This window comes from Musca domestica, unplaced genomic scaffold (assembly GCF_030504385.1).
Source record: "Musca domestica strain aabys unplaced genomic scaffold, Musca_domestica.polishedcontigs.V.1.1 35, whole genome shotgun sequence".
Taxonomy (NCBI): Eukaryota; Metazoa; Arthropoda; class Insecta; order Diptera; family Muscidae; genus Musca; species Musca domestica.
Window position 1 is genome coordinate 8,154,293 of NW_026712315.1, and position 20,714 is coordinate 8,175,006.

General features: G+C 33.6%; 1 protein-coding gene across 1 annotated transcript in view; it reads right to left on the reverse strand.

The window, feature by feature from the left end:
- LOC101893788 (putative inorganic phosphate cotransporter) overlaps window positions 1-16,806 on the reverse strand; it is a 37,054-nt gene extending 20,248 nt beyond the window's left edge. The window contains exon 1 of the mRNA XM_005176508.4: window positions 15,788-16,806. Within this exon, the coding sequence (XP_005176565.1) occupies window positions 15,788-15,899 (112 nt within the window). The 5' untranslated portion in view covers window positions 15,900-16,806. The remainder of the gene's footprint in view (window positions 1-15,787) is intronic.
- Window positions 16,807-20,714: the final 3,908 nt, after the last annotated feature.

The following is a 20,714-nucleotide window of genomic DNA, read 5'->3' on the forward strand; positions in this document are numbered from 1 at the left end:
CAAGTTTCTTAGAAATGAGAGCAGTCTAAAGTTAGACTCTGAAATTGGAATGGATTCGAATCCTCATTGGCTACTCATAACCGAAAGCGCAGATGCTACCTATGTGTTTTTGAGGTAAACACCCATCCACATCTACCAACAACACACACGACACTTTTTTTATCGAACTGAGAATGAAAGCCCAGGCAAAGCGGCTGAAGCTAGAATTTTGTGTGAATCTCATCTTTTGGAAATTCGTACTAAAACGGTACGAAAAATACTTAAATATACTAAAATGAATGCTTTGCATTCAATGAATGCTAGAATTTGGAATTAGAGTCATTGATGGAGTGCACCAAATTATTTTTTGATATTTAAACTTAGAACGTTACGAAAAATTCAAAAATGGTAATAAACTTCTGAAATGGTACCATTAGGTATTGTGTGAACAGATAGATCTTAAATTTAAAAATATTACTTGAGATTCAAGGTTGGAAAGTATGTTTGATACATGAAGGTGGTTAAGGCAACATGTACTAAATGTGCGAACTGTACTAAATGGTACACAATTCGTAACAGTTTGGTTTAGGATGAATTAATGAAGTTGGAATTTTGAAATTTTGTATGGGAGTTCCTGTTGTTGGTAGGTTTGTGGGAAAGGTGTGGATTTAGAAATGGGTACTCTACAAGTACAGCATAAGTACTAAATAGTACTTTATTTGATACAATTTACTATTGGGTAAATATATAGTATTTAAAATCAGAAATTTGGTACTGTGGTATTGGGTGAAGGAATAGATTTGAAATCCTGCAACATCAGCAGAAACAGTTCGAAAAGCAAAAAAGCGACTTGCGCGTCGCAGTGGCCAAAAAATGGCTCGAGAGCTGAACGTATCGCAATATTCCATTCGGCAAATATTGAAAAATGAGCTCGGGGTAAAGTTATTGAAGTTCCATAAAGTTCAAGAACTTACACCGCAACAGAAAGAAAATAGACTCAAACGAGTTAAAAAGTTGCTTTGCTTCGCAGAAATTGGTGAAATGCTGAATTTGGTTATCTCCAATGAAAAAAAAAAACATTTTCTGTCCAGCAGTTTGTAAACAAACGTGTTTACTTGCCAAAGAGGTCAGCTGAAAATGTGCACCTTCGGTTGGCCAGCACAATCGCACTTAGCACACGCCACCCAAGAATGGTTAAAAAATAAGGTTCCTCGCTTGATTTCCAGCGCACAATCTCCGGATAGCAATCCGCTGGACTGTTGTGTCTGGAGTATTTTGGAAAGCAAGGTTGGTACTAAAAAATACCAAAGTGTCCATCACCTCAAGCAAGCGCTTCGCCGGGATTGGACCAAAATACCACAGAGCAACATTCGGGCAGCGTGTGATGATTTCATTGGCCGCTTGAAGGCCATAAATCTTGCCAAGGGTGACCAATTCAGACAAATCAAAACTTATTCTAAAATTTGATTTTATTTATGAAATTTTTTGCTTTCATTCAATAAAATTTAAAAAAAAACTCTGTAAAAATTATGGCGTTTGACTTTGTTGCAATTTTTTTTATCTTAACATATAAATGTTTGATTTCCTTCAAATTTTGCCGATACCAATATTTTTATATGTATTTGATGAAGAATAAAAATGGAATACTTCGGTCCGCTATATCTGCTACATCACGCATTTTTCCAGATTTTTTGAAAATATTCACATATCTTATATAAAGTATAGGAAGTAGTCGATATAGTCCAAATTTGGCATGCTGTAATTTTTTATCAGTCAAAGGTCAGATACGATTTTTTCAATATTGGTCAATTACTTCGGAACCTCCCCCATAAAGAGTCAACAGTTTAAATAATCATAACTCAAGGCTGGGGGTATAAAAAAACTGACTGATACTATTGTACTTGATTTTTTATTACAATTATTATACCCTACAACACTATGTATTGGGGGTATTATAAGTTTGATTGGGCCAACAATTATGTAACACCTCGAAATATTGGTTTCCCACATAGAAAAGTATATATGGATCTTCCTATCTCGCCGAGCTGAGTTGATCTAGCTATGCATGTCCGTCCGTCTGTCCATCTTAATTTGTAATCACTCTACAGGTCGCAATTATGGCCCGATCTTCACGAAATTTAGAATGGAGGTCGGGCTAGAGCCAGAATAGAACCCTATTTCTTTTGGAGATTTAGGGGTTGAAATAGACCAAAAACTGAAAAATTTCCTGATTTTGCAGTTGATCTACAGGACCAATCGAAGCGGAAGTTAGCATGGGGCTAGAGCTTCAGGATGGACAGAAGCCTTCCAAGTTTGGTGGTCATCGGGTAATATTTAGTGGGTGAAATAGACCATAGCATTTGTGTTAAATAAAAGTAAATTTTCCATTAAACCGCGAATATTTTTAATCATGGCGAAATCACAAATAGACGAACGGGTCAATCCTGACCGTTACGTAGAAGCCGATGGTAAATATATCGGATATATATAGCGATATATATATACAATACATATATGCAAAGGAAGGGGGTGTTAGCTAGAATGCTTATATCTCAAGAATGGCTAGACTGATTTTGACAAATTTTGTCAATTCAGAATTCCCTATTGGCATAAGGGAATAAAATCTAAAAAAAAACGCATAAAAAGATGCCAATAATGGTGATTTTATAGATTTTGTGACATTTTTTTTATTTTTTCATAAATTGTATCCCATGCCATTTTTTCATTTTGACTTGTAATATTGAAGTGTATATTATGTAATATTTTTCACCTTACAACACAGGTTTTGGTTGTTATATACAGTCTGCAATTATCGTCCGATCCTCACGAATATTTTCACAAGGGTAGGGTTAGGCTCAGAAGGGCTAGGCATATTATTTTCAAAGATGTCAGCGATATGTTTAGGGGCTAAAATGGACCAAAAAGAGAAAAAAAATCCTGATCACCCAATTTAAGCCGATCGACACGCCTGAGAAGTGAGTTATGGACAGGGAATAATTCTGGCATTTTGGTTGACCATTGAATTACATTTAGCTTCAAAATGGACCACAACAATTAACAGCACGACAGAGTGCGTAAATATTGGGCGAATGTCTCTGTTGAAAATGCTGAGGGTAATATCTGGGCAGTGCTCCGTGACATAATTTCAAAAGCGAAATATTCCAAAATGGATTTGGACATAAGGTGGCTTCTAACATTGTAGTGTTGTAGGGTTTCACATGGTCGGCCCCGCACGACTATAGCCTTTGCTTACTTGTTTTATATATATTTTGTTGTAGTTTTAGACAGAAAAATTGAAACATGACCAATATATTGTCAAATTTTGTCAAATATGAAATGGGCAATATTGGCCCACTACTTCTGGTACCAGCTTTCATAATGAATCCATATTTTGAGTAATCATAACCCAAGTCAAAATATATTTAAATAAACAAACATTGGTTGAGGAACTTTTTAACTCCTTTTTTTAAAAAACTTAATTTAAAAAAAAAATATTGTTTTTTAAATTTTTAATTTTTTTAAATTTTTATTTTTTTTTAAATTTTAATTTTTTTTAAATTTGTGTTTAAATTTTTCAAATAATTTATTTTTAGTTTATTTTTAAAAAAATTTTCAAGGACCTACAAAAATCTTGAATTAAAAAAAAAATTCAGAGTGTTCATTGATAAAAATCTTATATTTCTTTAGAAACGAACAATCGGGGTTTTTAAAAAAGTACTTTAAACATTTATGGGTTAAATTCTGTTTTACATTTTTAATAGTTGTAAGCTTGGCATTTTTACTATTTAAATAGGTAACTACATATTAATGTGTGACATTGCTTTCAGAAAAATATAAATTATAATATATCCATTAAAGTTTTTAAAAAATATATAAAAATTTATTGACCATGGCTTATGTTATAAAAATAAAGCTGCACACTTCAAATTTATAAAAATAAAAATGTATTTATTTTTAATTTTTAAGGCACAAAGACAATGTTTGGCTTTGTTTTAACAGCCAACAGTTAAACGTCAACTCATATTCTTTGTTAATATGCTTGAAATACATACGGTTCACACAACCGGTTACTGAGGAACTTTTTCCAAATTTATGTGGAAGATAAAAATGCAGGCCATCAATTTCTTGGTAAAAATGCTGGTAATGTGCGTCAATTGAACTACTATTCATCACCTAGCCCATGGTAGAAATACCAGGTAGCAACATAGGCGAAAATTACAACAAAGCTACTTTTTTGGAAACTTGATGTGTCAAAGTTGTAGTCAGGGCGAATTGATTTGAAGTACAAAATTTGGGGCAAATTATTTTTCCAATCAAAATATTGAATTAAAAATTTTCAAAATTGTTGTTTTTTCTATTACAAGAGCAAATATTCAAAACTTCCAACATCGATTGAAAGTAATGCTGAAGCCGCTGCATCTTGGTTTGATTACAGCACGTTCAATACAACATTTTTGAAAATCACAGAGACTGGAAATGGAGTGATCGTAGTCTCCAGCGCGCCAACGAAGGACATTTGCGATAATAGATGTCCAATCGTTGTTATCTCTTCATCATCCTTACACACTTGGTAACGTTGGCAACGTTGATTTCATATTCAACAGCGATAATGTTCTTTACAAGAAAATATCCGGAAAATTAGTTTTGGTGCTTTAAAATTAGGTTTTGTGGTGGTTCTGGTGGGGTGTACCCTTTTTTCTTTTACTACATCGTCAGCTTTCTCGCTGTAGTGACATGCTACCTAAAAGGTACTTTAGGGTATATTTACTCCTCAGGCTTACTTAAGATTTGGATCAAAGATTGCAGAAGATACAGGGGGCTGAGTCTACTGTGAGTCCACGCATATTATTTGCATAGCTATGAAATGTATAGCAGACAGGAAGTCTTTTATGTATAGATAACTTTAATACATTCGAACAATTTGAAATAAAAAAATTATCTCAATATTTAATCACACCCCAAAAATTGCCAATGTTTTGTTCCCCAAACCAATCCAATATGCTTTGGAATCATTCACCTTTCACAGTTGAAGCCCTATAGTGTATAACATAGTTGAAAATCCGTACAAATAAGATGATGAAATTCCATGTATCGGTTTATCTCCGATATGAAATTGATTCCCTGTTTCACTTATTTCAAATATCCACGAATTTCAGATCTCCATATTACCTATGCCTACCATATGTTGAATATACACTTTTTCCCTCATACTCTATAAAAACGTAAAATCTCGATTTTCTATCAATAGCATTGTTAAAGTTTGAAATCATGCAACAATTTTCTTATGTGTAAATGAAGGCGAATTCAAATTACAACAATTTTTTGACATATCAAATTGATACCAGCTGGCCTGAAAGGGTTACCTTGTAATTCTACCATGACCTAGCCCAAACAAAAATTTGTTTAATGACACGAGCCATGCTTTTTATTCTTTATACACAAAATAATTTGTCACTTTGAAATAAGTTGATAAAATATTTTGTTTTTTTTTTTTTGCGCCTCTTAGAAATGCCAAAACAAAAAAAAGTAAACATTGCAAATGAATGGACTTCGCTTATTATGCGTTAAATGGTATACACCACCTGAGCTATTATCGGATGATCAATAATAATTTTTCAAAAAAAAATACATATTTCGAAATTTGAAAATAAAAATTCCATAAAAACCCAATTGACATTTTTGGGTCGGTCATTGTCATTTAAATCAAGAACATACTTAGTTCGATTCCTTATATCAGCACTGTCATCAAAATTAATGTCATTATGTCTGGCTTGCTTCAATTCAATATTAATTATTTCGAATGCATTTCACTTTAATAGGCCAAATAAGTAATTGTCATTTGCAGCTGTGAAGAGATAAGAATTTCGTTTTAAATTTTTTTCAAGTGTTTTTGAAGTACATACATGCATCATTTTGAAAGGTGGCACATTTTATTTATTTATTTTTTTATTTATTTATTTTTTTTATATAACAAATACGCTTTCAATAAAAGTATTTGGATAACATCATACGATCGACCCACCCAATGGTCATATAGTTTGGCATTACAATGATTTTTAAGATTCTACAACTTATAAATTAATATGAGAAAGAAAGGTCAAAAGTCGGGCGGGTCCGAGTATATGATACTCTTAACAAGAGTTTGCCAGCGTACAAAAGCATTTTGGAGAGAATTTACCAGAAAATAGTTATTCGTGATGGTATTCAAGCGTGATAGGGTGATTTCTTTATATTTGGCTGGAAAACCATAAGTGGCTATCGTTAGAGCACTCCAGCATTTAAACGTGAATAAATCTTTTGTGTCTCTTAACATCGCTCGTTACCGCGACGGAAGAAAACAGCAACATCAGCAGAAATGGTTCGAAAAGTAAAGAAACGACTTGATTGAAACCCGCGTCGCAGTGGCCGAAAATGTTCGTGAGCTGAACATATCGCAATATTCCATTCGGCAAATATTGAAAAATGAGCTCGGGGTAAAGCCATTGAAATTCCAAAAAGGGCAAGAACTTACACCGCAACAGAAAGAAAATTGACTCAAAAGGGCTAAAGATTTGCTTCGCTTGGCCGAAAGTGGTGTACTTCCGAATTTGTTTTTTTTTTTTCGATGAGAAAACAAACGTTGTGCAGCAGTTTGTTAACAAACAAAATGATTGTGTTTACTTGCCAAAGAGGTCAGCTGAAAATGTGCACCTTTAGTTGGCCACCAGAAATGAAGCGCCGGCAATGGCACACTCCGCACGTATTAATCGACCGTAGCATCAGAATAAATGCCGAATTTTCGAGGGTGTATTAAAGCTTTGGGCACGCAAACATTTTGGCCACAGACCTTGGATATTCCAATAGGAATCAGCACCATTGCATTAGCACGCGCCACCCAAGAATGGTTACAAAATGAGGTTGCTCGCTTTATTTCCAGCGCACAATGACCATCAAAATCTCCGGATACCAATCCGTTGGAGAATTTTGGAAAGTAAGGTTGGCACTAAAAAATACCAAAGTGTTGATCTCCTCAAGCTATTTCCGACATTTATTGCTTTCTTTCAATAAAATTAAAAAAAGCCTGACCATTTTGCAACAACAAAATACTACGGTATCCCGAACAAACAAGCCACACTGTTCTATTAATAGACAAGGCACGGTCGACGAAGGGGTTTTTGTTGTAACAGACAAAACCAACTTACACGGTTATGCTACTTCGTTCAGGTTGAACGAAATCATAACAAGTGGAGAAAGATGTAAATGTTTATAAGTGCGGTTGTAAGATTTAGAAGACTTTCCAAAAGAATTTTAGTTTTATTTTATTCTTTGGTTCCTCTTCTATTGAGCTTACGATCTCGTCACTTGGGTAAAAAATGTTTTTTTGTCATAGAAGTTATTTTTAAAATAACTTCTGGGGAGAATATCCCAGACAAAAACAAGGGAACTGATGAGGATTGGTGGCTCTTTCCGAAACCTAGATATTCCCTGCCTTACCCCCTGGTAAACATTACCATCGTTCTCCACTAATAATCAAACGTTGTTTTTATAAAAACAACAATAAAGGGATAAAGCCTGACCATTTTGCAACAACAAAATACTACGGTATCCCGAACTTAAATTAAAAAAATTTAAAAATTATGGCGTTTGTCTTTGTTGCAGTTTTTTTATATCACCCTGTATATGAGAGCTATAGCTAAAATTTAAACTACTTGATTCTATGCTGAATTCCGTCGAAAGTGCCAAAATACAGTTCATTTGGGCTGATAATAGCCATTTGCTAAACCTGAAATCTGTTGAGAATATATATGGGAGCTACATCCGAATCTGAACCGATCTTGACAAAATTTAAGGCACCTTTTTCCCAGCTGTATCTGATATCTGATACCAAGGATCCTTAAACCCCCAAATCGGATGAAACATATATATGGGAGATATAGCTATATCTGCACCAAATTTGAAGTACTTGTTTCCAGACTAAATTCCGACGGATGTGCTAAAATGTAGGTCATTTGGACTGATATTGGATATTTTATGTACAATTAATCCGAAATTGCCTAAAGATATATATGGAAGCTATATTTAAATTTGAACTCACCCATTTCAATAGGGTTCTTCCTTGGGCGAATCAAATAATTTGTGGAGAGTGTCATCTTAATCGGATAATAAGTGCGAACTGCATTTTGTTCACAAAAAAAAAAAAAAAAAAAAAAAAAAAAAAAACACATGAACAGACGGACCGAAGGACTGACAAAAGTCAAAAGTATATCTTAGTCTATCTAGCTTACTTCTTCATCTTACAAACAAAAGCACAAAGACATAATACCCTTACAACAATGTGGTGTTTGGGTATACAAATATCGGAAATATTAACTGTTAAATGTTTATAGTTTTAAATACCTCAATATATCTAAAAATAATCCAAAATTCCTATTTAAAGCTTATTCGGTCGGGAATAGGAATAGCAACCTATGAAATACCAGATATTGGGGGAAATCTCTATATAAATGCTATTTCAAATAGTGAACTTAAATTTCTGCAGGGAGAATTTTTACCCTATACTTAAATTAAACCTTTTTGAAAGGCACTGCTTTACTGATTCCCTGGGAACCTGAATCACCTGAAATCTTCAAAACATAAAGAAATCGAATTATTGAACCGAAAACGTATCTGAAATTTTTAATCATAAAATTCCAATAATGAAATCATGGAACAAATCTAAAAAACTTTATTTAAACCCACTTTAATTCTTGTTCCTTGTTTTATGGATCACTTTCATTGCCATTGACTTGTTTCCAACCAATCTGGTAGACATTGAAATGTCATTTGTTTGAAAACATAGTTTGGTCGAACTGTTTTTCGTTTTAATGACGTTTAGCAGACATCTGTGAATAATTGTTTAGTTGAAACATTTCCATTGCTATATTTCTAGTTATTCGATTTAATTTAAATATTTCAAGACATTAACTCAATATTCGATATTAGCATACAGTTCAAGGTTCATAGAGTTTTGAACAAGTTAAAGAAATCAAAAAATAAAAATGGAAAAATTTAAATTAAAAAAATATATTAATTAAATTAAAAAATTTATTAATTAAAAATCAAAAAAAAAAAAAAAAAAAAAAAAAAAAAACAGTAAAGAAAGTCTTAAAGTCGGGCGGGGCCGACTTTATGATACCCTACACCACTTTGCTAATTTAGTAGAGCTTCGCATAACAATTAAAAATTTTTATGGAAGAATTCAATCATACACGCCATGATTTTAATTATAATTTAAAGTTCAAAGGACTAAATATGCCGAAGCATTTGTATCTTTTAAATTCGTACTTGTATTGCCCATTTGGTGCACAATTCATTTGAAATCAGATAAAGATATATATGGGAGCTATATTCCAATCTGAAGCGATCTCGATAAAATTTGGCAAAGATATTTTTGAGTTGTATTTGATATATTTCCCTGAATATCGTTGTTACGGAGTGCATATTACGGCTGTGGGTAACAAATATAACAAATCGGATGAACAGTATATATGGGAGCTATAGATATATCTGAACCGATTTCGATCAAGTTTGGCATACTTATTTTCAGGTCCAATTTGATCGTACGTGCAAAGTCCATACTATTCGGACTGATATTACACGTTTGGTGCATAATAAAAGGCAAATCGGACGAAGATTGATATGGGAGCTATATCTAAATTGTGACCGATTATCTCAAATTTCAATAGGGTTCGTCCTTGGGCCAAGCAAATGATTTGTGCAAAATTTCATCTGGATGGGGCAATAAATGCAAACTGTACGTTGTTTACAAGAGGACATGGACATACGGACGGACGGACGGACATACATAAATCGACTCAGAATGTGATTCTATGCAGATCATCAAAAGGAACTATGGGTCTATCTCGTTTCCTTTTGTCTGTTACAAACAAATGCACAAAGACATAATACCATGACCACCTTGTGGTGTAGGGTATAAAAAGTTCTCAAATTGTTCCCTACATGGAAACAAAAAATGACGAACAATATGGGAGACCATTTCATCTCCAGCCCTTTGTATAACACTGACTATAAAGAAAGGGATCCCAATATGTTGAGACAAATTCCGCAACATTTAAAATGGAGCTTTGCAATTTTATAAAATGCTTCTGATTGGTTTTAGAATCATTGATGTAAAAAATTGGTAATGTCGGTCCATTTTTTTTTTTTTTTTTTTTTTTTTTTTTTTTGATAGTCCTTATATGAGGTTAACTTCGATTTCAAGTAAAGTTCCGCAATCGGATATTCGGTATTTTCATGATTTTAGCTAATTATACCCTACACCACAAGGTCATCAGGGTATTATGTCTTTGTGCATTTATTTGTAACAGGCAAAAGGAAACGAGATAGATCCATAGTTCCTATTGATGATCTGCATAGAATCACATTCTGAGTCGATTTATGCATGTCCGTCCGTCCGTCTGTCCATGTATTTTTGTAAACAAAGTACAGTTCGCATTTATTGCCCTACCCAGATGAAATTTTGCACAAATCATTTATTTGGCTCAAGGACGAACCCTATTGAAATTGGGGATAATCGGTCAAAATTTAGATATAGCTCCCATATATATCTTCGTCCGATTTACTTTTTATTGTGCACCAAACGTTTAATATCAGTCCGAATAGTATGGAATTTTGCACGTACGATCAAATTGGACCTGAAAATAAGTATGCCAAATTTGATCGAAATCGGTTCAGATATAACTATAGCTCCCATATATATTGTTCATCCGATTTGTTATTTTTGTCCTCCGCGGCCGTAATATGCACTCTGTAACAACGATATTTGGGGAAATATATCAAATACATCTCAGAAATACTTTTGCTAAATTTTATCGAGATCGGTTAAGATTTGGATATAGCTCATATATATAACTTCGTCCGATTTACCTTGGATTGTGCACCAAACCTTTAAAATTGGATAAAATTTGGCACTTTCGAACGAATTGAGTCTAGAAGATAGTATGTCAAATTTGGTGAATATCGGTTCAGATATAGCTCCCATATATATTGCTCATCCGATTTGTCATATTTGTTACCCACAGCCGTAATATGCACTCCGTAACAACGATATTCAGGGAAATATATCAAATACAGCTCAGAAATATCTTTGCCAAATTTTATCGAGATCGGTTCCGATTTGGATATAGCTGCCATATATATTTTTATCCGATTTCAAATTAATTGTGCACCAAATGGGCAATACAAATCCGAATTTAAAAGATACAAATGCTTCGGCACATTTAGTCCTTTGAACTTTAAATTATAATTATAATCATAGCGTGTATGATTGAATTCTCCCATAAAACTTTTACTTGTTATGTGGAGCTCAACTTAATTAGCAAAGTGGTGTAGGGTATCATAAAATCGGCCCCGCCCGACTTTAGGACTTTCTTTACTGGTTTTTTAATGAAATTGTCTGAAAATCCACACAAGAACTTTTTTCTAAGAATTATACCCCGTAGAAGATAACTCTCTATATGTATAGGTCCACAATATCGTAAAGCATCTATTTTTAAGATTTTAGGAAAATAATTCACCTGAGTTTTTTCAAATTACGTTTTTAGGGTTCGTTTGGGTACAAACCATCACAAAAAATTGTGTATGTAGGTCCACGTCTTTGTATAGCCTCCATATAACGGTACCTCCCTACATGCGCTATTTTGATGATTTTAGCTACATTATTCACCGGATTTTTTCAAGTTTCGCATTTGAATATTATAATGACTTATGGCAAAAGTTCACTATACTGATCCCCTTCTTCGCATAAACTCCAATATGACGGATATATTCCGAATTATTAAGATTTTTACAAAATGTTTAAAGGATTTTATTTATTTATTTATTATTTTTTTTTTGAAAATTTCCAAATTCTTTCCAAATGGTGGTTTGGAATTTACTGTTTATACCCTACAACACTATGTGTTGGGGGTATTATAAGTTTGATTGGGCCAGAATTTATGTAACATCTCGAAATATTGGTTTCCCATATAGGAAAGTATATATGGATCTTCCTAGCTCGCCGAGCTGAGTCGATCTAGCTATGTATGTCCGTCCGTCCGTCCGTCCGTCCGTCCGTCTGTCCGTCTGTCCATGTTAATTTGTAATCACTCTACAGGTCGCAATTATGGCCCGATCTTTACGAAATTTAAAATGTAGGTGGGGTTAAGGTCAGAATAGAACCCTATTTCTTTTGGAGATGATCGCCAAATGTTTAGGGGTTGAAATGGACCAAATACTGAAAAAATGTCGGATTTTGCAGTAGCTATACAGGTCGTAATTATAAACCAATCGACGCGGAATTTCGCATGTAGCTAGAGTTTAGAGCGGGGAAGAAGCATACCAATTTGGGTGGACATTGGATAATATTTAGAGGCTAAAGTAGACCATATCTTTTTTGTTGAAAAAATTCAAAATTTTTCATTAAACCGCGAATATTCTAAATCCCGGCGAAATCACAAAGCCATGACAAGGTTACTTTTGATCTTTACATTGATGTTAAGATCCAACAAATCGAATATATAGCAAAATATGTGCGATATATATGTCTATCAAAGAAGATATGCTTGAAAGATCTATTTTATGTCGAGAACGGCTGAACTGATTTCGACAGTTCTCACTAATTCAGAATGGCCTCTTGGCAGGAATCAAAAAACGTCTAAAAAAATCGCATAAAAATATCTCTCTAAAGTCATATTTTGTCATATTTTCATTTTGAATTAAACATTTGGTAATATTTCTACAGCTAACAAAACTAAGTAGTTAGGATATCATATAGAGATCGCATTTATGGCCCGATCCTTACGAAATTTTGCATGGGGATAAGATGAGGGTCAGAATAGAAGCCTACTCTTTTTGGAGATGATTGCCGTATATTTAGGGGTTGAAATGGACCAAAAAACTGCAAAATTGTCGGCAGGTCGTAATTATCGCACATTTGAATGGGGGTTACCGGACATTGCAAAAGCCAAGAAGTTTCGGATGGCCATCCAAAAATATTCAATGTGTGAAATAGTTTTCCAACTTTTGTAGACTAAATACGAAAATGTCCATTCCAGTGACTTTTTGGAGAATTCACAAATACAGGAAACACGCACTTCTGACTACTTCGTTAACGCTGATTTCGTTGAAGAATATAGTCAAATGTCTGTATCTCATATAGATGCGTTTCAGTCAAAAACCAATAATAAATGTCAATCTTTTGCCACTTCTGAGAGATTATAGGTCTTTGGGAAATATTGGTTATAGATCTAGGAAGACCATTTAAGTGCAACATCTACCAATAAATTGGAAATGAGCAAATTAGTTAAAGTTGCTATTATTCGAAAATTAGAGAACGAAACCTGATGGTTTTCTTTTATAATTTGTCACAATATCTTGTGGAATTCTTTCGAGTATCTCGCCTATATAAACTGTATCGTTTATTGTAGTGTTGTAGAGTATTCAACGGTCGGCCCCGCTCGACTGTAGCCTTTGCTTACTTGTTTTTACTTGTTTATAATAATATCATTAAAAAAATTAATTTCCGACTCTTGAAAAGCAAATGTCAAAATTGGATATACCTTCTACCAATTGGAAGGAAATTGTAAATTTTCAAAACAAAAAAAGAAATCGTTGAAAAATACTGCAAAATTCACAAAATGTGGACCTCTATTGGTAATTTTATTTAATATTTAAATACGAAACTTGAAACAATTCCGCAAAAACGTCAAAATTTCAAATATTGGGAGGTACCGTTATATATTTTTTTCTGTCACAGGCTATAGTACTCATTACGAATTTTACATATGATATTTGAAACAATTCGGGAGGATAATGTCGTTAAAATCACGAAAATAACAAATATTGGTAAGTACCGTTATTTAGGGACTGTAGGAATACCTGGACATGTAAAAGCAATGCGCTAATGCTAAAATCATCAAAACACATATTAATACCCACATATGAAGGGCTCACAGCTATACCGAACTAAGTCATAAAAACATAATTCGAAGATATTTAGAGGTAAAGTAAATGCACTGCAATTAATTTCTGTAAGGAATATTTCAGTCTACTAAAAGAAAATGTAAAAGTCTATATTCAAAATTAACTAATGATATAAATTTAAAAACAAAAATAATAAAATATATTACTAAAAATATATTCAAAAACAAAAAAATCTACTTTGGTTCATTATTACTCTGATTAAAATTTGAATGTTTCACAGTTAAAGCGAACCAAGTCAAAAAAATATAATAAAGTGTTCGCTATATGACTAAATATAGTTGATGTTCCGCTTGTAATAAGCAACTGATGTTGATAGCTTTGGAATGCTTTTTGAAGGTCGAAAGTACAGATATAGTGTTCATCAGATGGTACTTCTGAATTCAGTGAGTCTCGAACTAGCTGTGCTGCTTTTAAATGAAGTTCCTGTTGCCAAATTAAATTTGTATTTTCATCTTCATGGAAATTTATTTTCATGTCAAGTTCATCACAAACTCGACAAGTATCCTTATTCGGATAAAATTTCGTGCTGAACTTTATAATAAAAAAAACATTTTGTTTTGCGTAATCTGCAAGTTTCCAAAATGACTCGAAAAATAATTCTCTGTTAGATTGATTCACCTGGTTGTTACATTTTATTCTGCATCCACAATCATAATTAGGTATAAATGTTTTTGCGGAAGTTGTAAGACACTTCTGATTTGTGTATGCTTTTCCACTGTTGCAGCGAAGCTTATGCACACTCCACTTTTCCGGGATTATTCATCTTTTACTTTTAAAAATTATAAAAATACCGAATAAAGGGAGTTACCGTAATATGGGGGTCTATACGAAAATTTGGACCTGCCCAGGCAAGTTTTGTCATAGTTCATCACAATATTTAAATGGGAAACTGGAAAATATCCGGTAAATAATATCGCAAAAACATCAAAATTCTTAATACGAAATACGAAAGTCATCAAAATACCGATAATTTTCAATACCAAACGCCCTGTAGACCATACACACATCTGAGTAAAATTTTATCAACCTACTTCAGTTGGCTCGGAATCTAGAGTGATTTCCACATATTGACGGACATCGCAAAACCGACATTGAATTTTATGCTGATCAAGAATATATATACTTTGTAGAGTCTAAAATATATATTTCGTGGTGCTACACACGGAATGACCAACTTAATATGCCCTCCATACTATACCCTCCACGTACATCTGTCGGCAAAACTGACTGATACTTTTTAACTTGTTTTGTTTTTTATATTGCTGAAAACTGAACAGCAATATACACTTGCTCACTAATAGAACTGATTTAAAGTGAAACACACTGACTTGGTTCATTTTTGCTTTGAATAAAAACGAAAAGGACAGTCGTTGACTTAGGTTTTTTACCGTTATCTTTGGAACGAAACACTTTTTGACATTATGCTTTGCAGTGTAAATAGAGTTGCCACATGCGGGGACATTGGCACTAGTTTCGGCATTTTTTATTTTTCATGACTTGGTTCGGTATAGCAGTGAGCCCTCCATATGTAAGCTATACGAAGACATGGGCCAGCATAGGCAATTTTCTGTCACAGAAATTTGAGACAATTCCTTTGAATAAAGTCACTGAAATCAGCAACATACCAATTTAGTACTTTTTGGATCTTAAAATTCCAAGCATACCATGGTGGAGGTAAAGTCCTGACAGCATTAGTCAGTGCAAAGTTCGGGTAATTTCTTTGAAACGTTACAGCTGAGGTACATTGTTGCTGGTTATCCCAAGAAGGTAGTCCAGTACAGAAAATATTCTATAACAGTTTACTTACATTTTTTGCCACTTGTGCTGGTCACCTCCATGGCCGTTGTGGTATCCTTTGCCGCAACTGCAGAGTTGACATTCATGGAACCGTTTTTATTCAAAATATTTGGTATTTTCATGATGACACTAGTTTGGTTAGATTTTTTTTTTGTTGCAGCCGAGGGGTAAAATTCCAAATCAGTAATTAAATCAAACAAAAATTTTAATTGCACATAAATTAGAATACGCTGTTCATTTCACGTTATTTTCTCTTTTTGTTGTTGTTGCTTTTGTTTTGTTAAGTGTTGTTGTAAAAATATTATAGTTTTACGATATTCTATGGAGAATAGTTAATTGTTGTTGTTGTTGTTGTTGTAATCAGCTCACAATAAATTTCACATGCGACAAAGCAGGAAGGGGGGAGTGGGGTCCGCAATTCAAAGCGTTAACTGTATTCCGTGATTTATTTTTAATGGTAATTCAGATAAATAAATTTCGAAATTCTCTCGCTGGGCCAGGCGAATTTGAGCACAAAATTTGCCAATGCCATTAAAAAATTTCTAACGTGGCAATTAAAGGTGTTCGATTGGTGTTTTCTTTTGTTTTGTCGCCGGTATTTTTTTTTTTTTAATTGGTTTTAAACTAATTTTTGTTGTTTGATTATAGAATTTGTTGTTGCTGGTTTCTCTTCGTTGGGTTTGTTGTTGTTGTTGTATATTTTTATATTTCTTTGTTCTTTTTGTGTTACTTTGGCAATTTGTTTGTTTGTGGGAACTTTTTTCCAGTTGGCTGAAGCTGGATGCTGTTTTGTTGTTGTTGTTGGTGATGGTGTTGCTGATTGTTTTTTGTATTTAAATTAAAAATTCTTTCTTTTTTTAATATTCTTTAAAAATCGGCACTTGACTTCTGTGAAGGGCGCTTGAAGCTACTTTTGGCCACGTTGATTTTTGTTTTTAAATTTTATTGTATTTCGATTTTCAAATGCTGCCGCCGTCTGTTTGACGTGTTGGCCGCGACAAATTCAACTTGACTGAACATTCTGTTAGCGTTACAATTCAATTTATATTGTATTGGGGGTTTTGTTGCTGCTGCTGCCATTCATTGGCTTGGCAGGTTGGCCCGGCTTGCTTTCAGATTATTTCTTTTCCATTTATTTATGTTTATTTGTTGCTGTTGTCTTTCTTCTTATTAATAAATATTTTGATTTTTTTGTGCAAGCGCGTACCGCTTAGCTAAGTAAGCAGCTAGCCACATTGATCTTGTTAAGCGATCTCACCATTGTTTGATGGGGCTGGTGTTGGGGTTGGCTTGGTGGGGGAGATCGTCGCGCTCGCTGTCGTGGTGGTTGTGTGTGTGTTAAGTGCTGCGTTGTCACAGCTTGGCATGAGACCTGCTAACGCCACAATCATTTACCTGTCTGCCTTCCTTGCAATTGATTAGTGATAACTTATCCATGTTTGCTTTTTGTTTGTTTTATTGTTGTTTTTTTTTTTGCTGCAAGGCATTGCTGATATCCGTTTAATTTACCAAGATTTCATGATAATAAATTTGAGATGTATATTTTTGTGACAGGGCTTCTTTTTGGATTTGGCGGCAATAATTAGTAGATTTTTTAATGATGTTCACTTTTTTCCTTAATTTAATATTTTTTTTGGAACTTCCAGTAAATCTTCCATAACAAACCTCAATATTAGAAGCCTCAATATAATAACTAAATAAATATTTTCTATTCCAATCACCCATTGTAATTCAAAAGAAATGCCAGATTTGGCTTCGTTATAATGTGGTATTCAATTGAGAAAATCCGCAAAACAAATCCAGTAAAGGAAAATATGACTTTAGATGGATGGTTTAAATTAATCGAAAATTTGAAGTGGCAGTTTTGAATTTTCAACCATAACATGGGTTTTACATTACTCCGAAACATTCCTCGGAGACCCCCTATGAAGAATAAATTAATTCATAATCATATCGAAATTCAGTCAATTTGACGATGGCAGAAAAAAAATCTTAGAATCAAATACAGGGCGCGATGAAAAAAAAATGCAACCAACTTCAGACTGCTGTCATTTCTCAGTCACTCGTATGACAACTGTTAAAATTATTCTAGTGACAGCTCATTATATTGTTTACAAGCGTACAAAAACATTTTGGTGAGAATTTTCCAGAAAAAAAGTTATCCGTGATGGAATCGTGTGATTTCTTTCTATCCACTCCAGCATTTAAATGTGAATAAATCTTTTGCGTATCGTAACATCGCTCGTTACAGTGATACTTGTAGCGTAACCCGTCGTCAAGGATGTGAACGGAAGAAAACATAAACATCAACAAAAATGGTTCGAAAAGTAAGAAAGCGACTTGATCGAAACCCGCGTCGCAGTGGCCGAAAAATGACTCATGAGCTGAACATACCGCTGGGTAAAACCATTGAAATTCCAAAAAGTACAAGAACTTACACCGCAACGAAAAAAAATAGATTTAAAAGAGCTTGGCCGAAAGCTTTCACATAGATCAATGAACCCAATTTCGATTACCAATCATCCGAGACATAATATAATTAAGCACAATCTCAAAGTTGAAGAAAACAATTTTCAGCTCCACAGGGTGAGATAAAAAAAAACTAAAACAACGGCAAACGCTATAATTTTTACATTTTTCTTAAATTTAATTGAATGAAAGCAAAACATGTTTATACCCTACAACACTTTGTTGGGGGTATTATAAGTTTGATTGGCCCAAAAATTATGTAACACCTCGAAATATTGGTTTCCCACATAGGAAAGTATATATGGATCTTCCTAGCTCGCCGAGCTGAGACGATCTAGCTATGTATGTCCGTACGTCCGTCTGTCCATGTTAATTTGTAATCACGCTACAGGTCGCAATTATAGCCCGATCCTTACGAAATTTTGCACGAAGGTGGGGTTAGGGTCAGAATAGAAGCCTTTTGGAGATGATCGCCAAATGTTTAGGGGTTGATATGGACCAAATACTGAAAAAAATGTCGGATTTTGCAGTAGCTATACAGGTCGCAGTTATAGACCAATCGACGCGGAATTTCGCATGTAGCTAGAGTTTAGGGCGGGGAAGAAGCCTACCAATTTGGGTGGTCATCGGATAATATTTTGCGGGTAAAATAGACCATATCTTTTGTGTTGAAAAAATTCAAAATTTTTCATTAAACCGCGAATATTTTAAATCCCGGCGAAATCACAAAGCCATGACAAGGTTACTTCTGACCTTTACATTGATTTAACATCCATCAAATCGGATATATAGCAAAATTTGTGCGATATATCTATATCTATAAAAGAGGAAAATGTTTGTATGTTTGTTTGTTTGTTTGTTTGTTTGTAATTTATGGACTCGAAAACCGCTGAATAGATTTTCCTGAAAATTTCCATATATACTGCAACATCGTCTGAAAGTAACATAGGCTATATACATTTTTGAATTTCCACTTGGAACTGGAGATATAGCATCAGAATCGGAGGTACCTCCCAAAAATTTAGATTTTGTATGCACATATCTATTGATTGGTTGAAGATACAGTCTCCAAATTTGGAATACGTAACGGAATTTGGAACAAAAATAAGTTTGCCAAATTATATTGTAATCGGTTCAGATTTAGATATAGCTCCCATATATATTTTCGACCGATTTCGTTCATTTGATGCCTCAAACACAATATGAATGTTCGCTTCCAATGAAATTTGGAATATGTGACGGGATTTGATCCGAAAATAAATTTGTCAAATTATATTGAAATCGGTTCAGATTTGGATATAGCTCCTATATATATTTTCGGCGGATTTCAAGCATTTGATGCACCAAACACGCTATGTATCCCCAATTTCAATGACATTTGAAACGTGTGATAGATTTTATCTAAAAAATTGATTTCCCAAATTATATTGAAATCGGTTCAGATTTGGATATAGCTCCCATATATATTTTCGACCGATTTCATGTATTTTATGCACCAAACACGCTATGTATCTCTAATTTCAATGAAATTTGGAATGTGTAGCGAAAATTAAAACAAATATACATTTGTCAAATTATATTAAAATCGGTTCAAATTTGGATATAGCTCTCATATATATTTTCGACCGATTTCATGTATTTTATGCACCATACACGATATGTATGTTCGATTCCAAAGAAATTTGAAATATGTAACGGGATTTTGATTAGATAATAAATTAGTCAAATTATATTAAAATCGGTTTAGATTTGGATATAGCTCCCATATATATTTTCCGCCGATTTCACATATTTGATGCACAAAACACGATACGTATTTCCGATTCCAATGAAATTCGGCATGAGTGGCTAAATTTGGTACAAAAATAAATTTGACAAATTATATTCAAATACGCTCAGATTTGATTGTCAAATTATATTGAAATCAGTTGAGGTTTGGATATAGCTAACATATATATTTCGGCCGATTTCATACATGTTATGCACCAAACATGATATATATGACCGATACCAATGAAATTCAGAATGTGTGGCGGAATTTGGTTACAATAATAAATTTGACAAATTAATTGGAAATTAGTTAAGAGTTTGGTGTAAAAGAAAATTTTTTAAAATTATATTTAAATCGGATCAGATTGGGATATGATTTTAATAAGAACCATTTACCCACAACGCCTTAGGCTAACACTAAAAAACAACACAACAATTAATTTGAAATACGCTTATTACGGGGAATTATGTTGCTACATCGAATTCATTAATTGCAATATGAATGCCATTCAACTTCAAAAAATTGCAGTTTTCTGCACGCTTGGTACTTGCTATGAAATAAATTAATCCAAAGGACAAACCCTTCGAATATGCACTGCTTTTTTAACGACTTTGTTAATTAACACATTAAAGTAGTGCAATATTTTTTTTTAATTAAGTAAATAAAGTAAATAAAATTTTGAATGCATATAAAATCA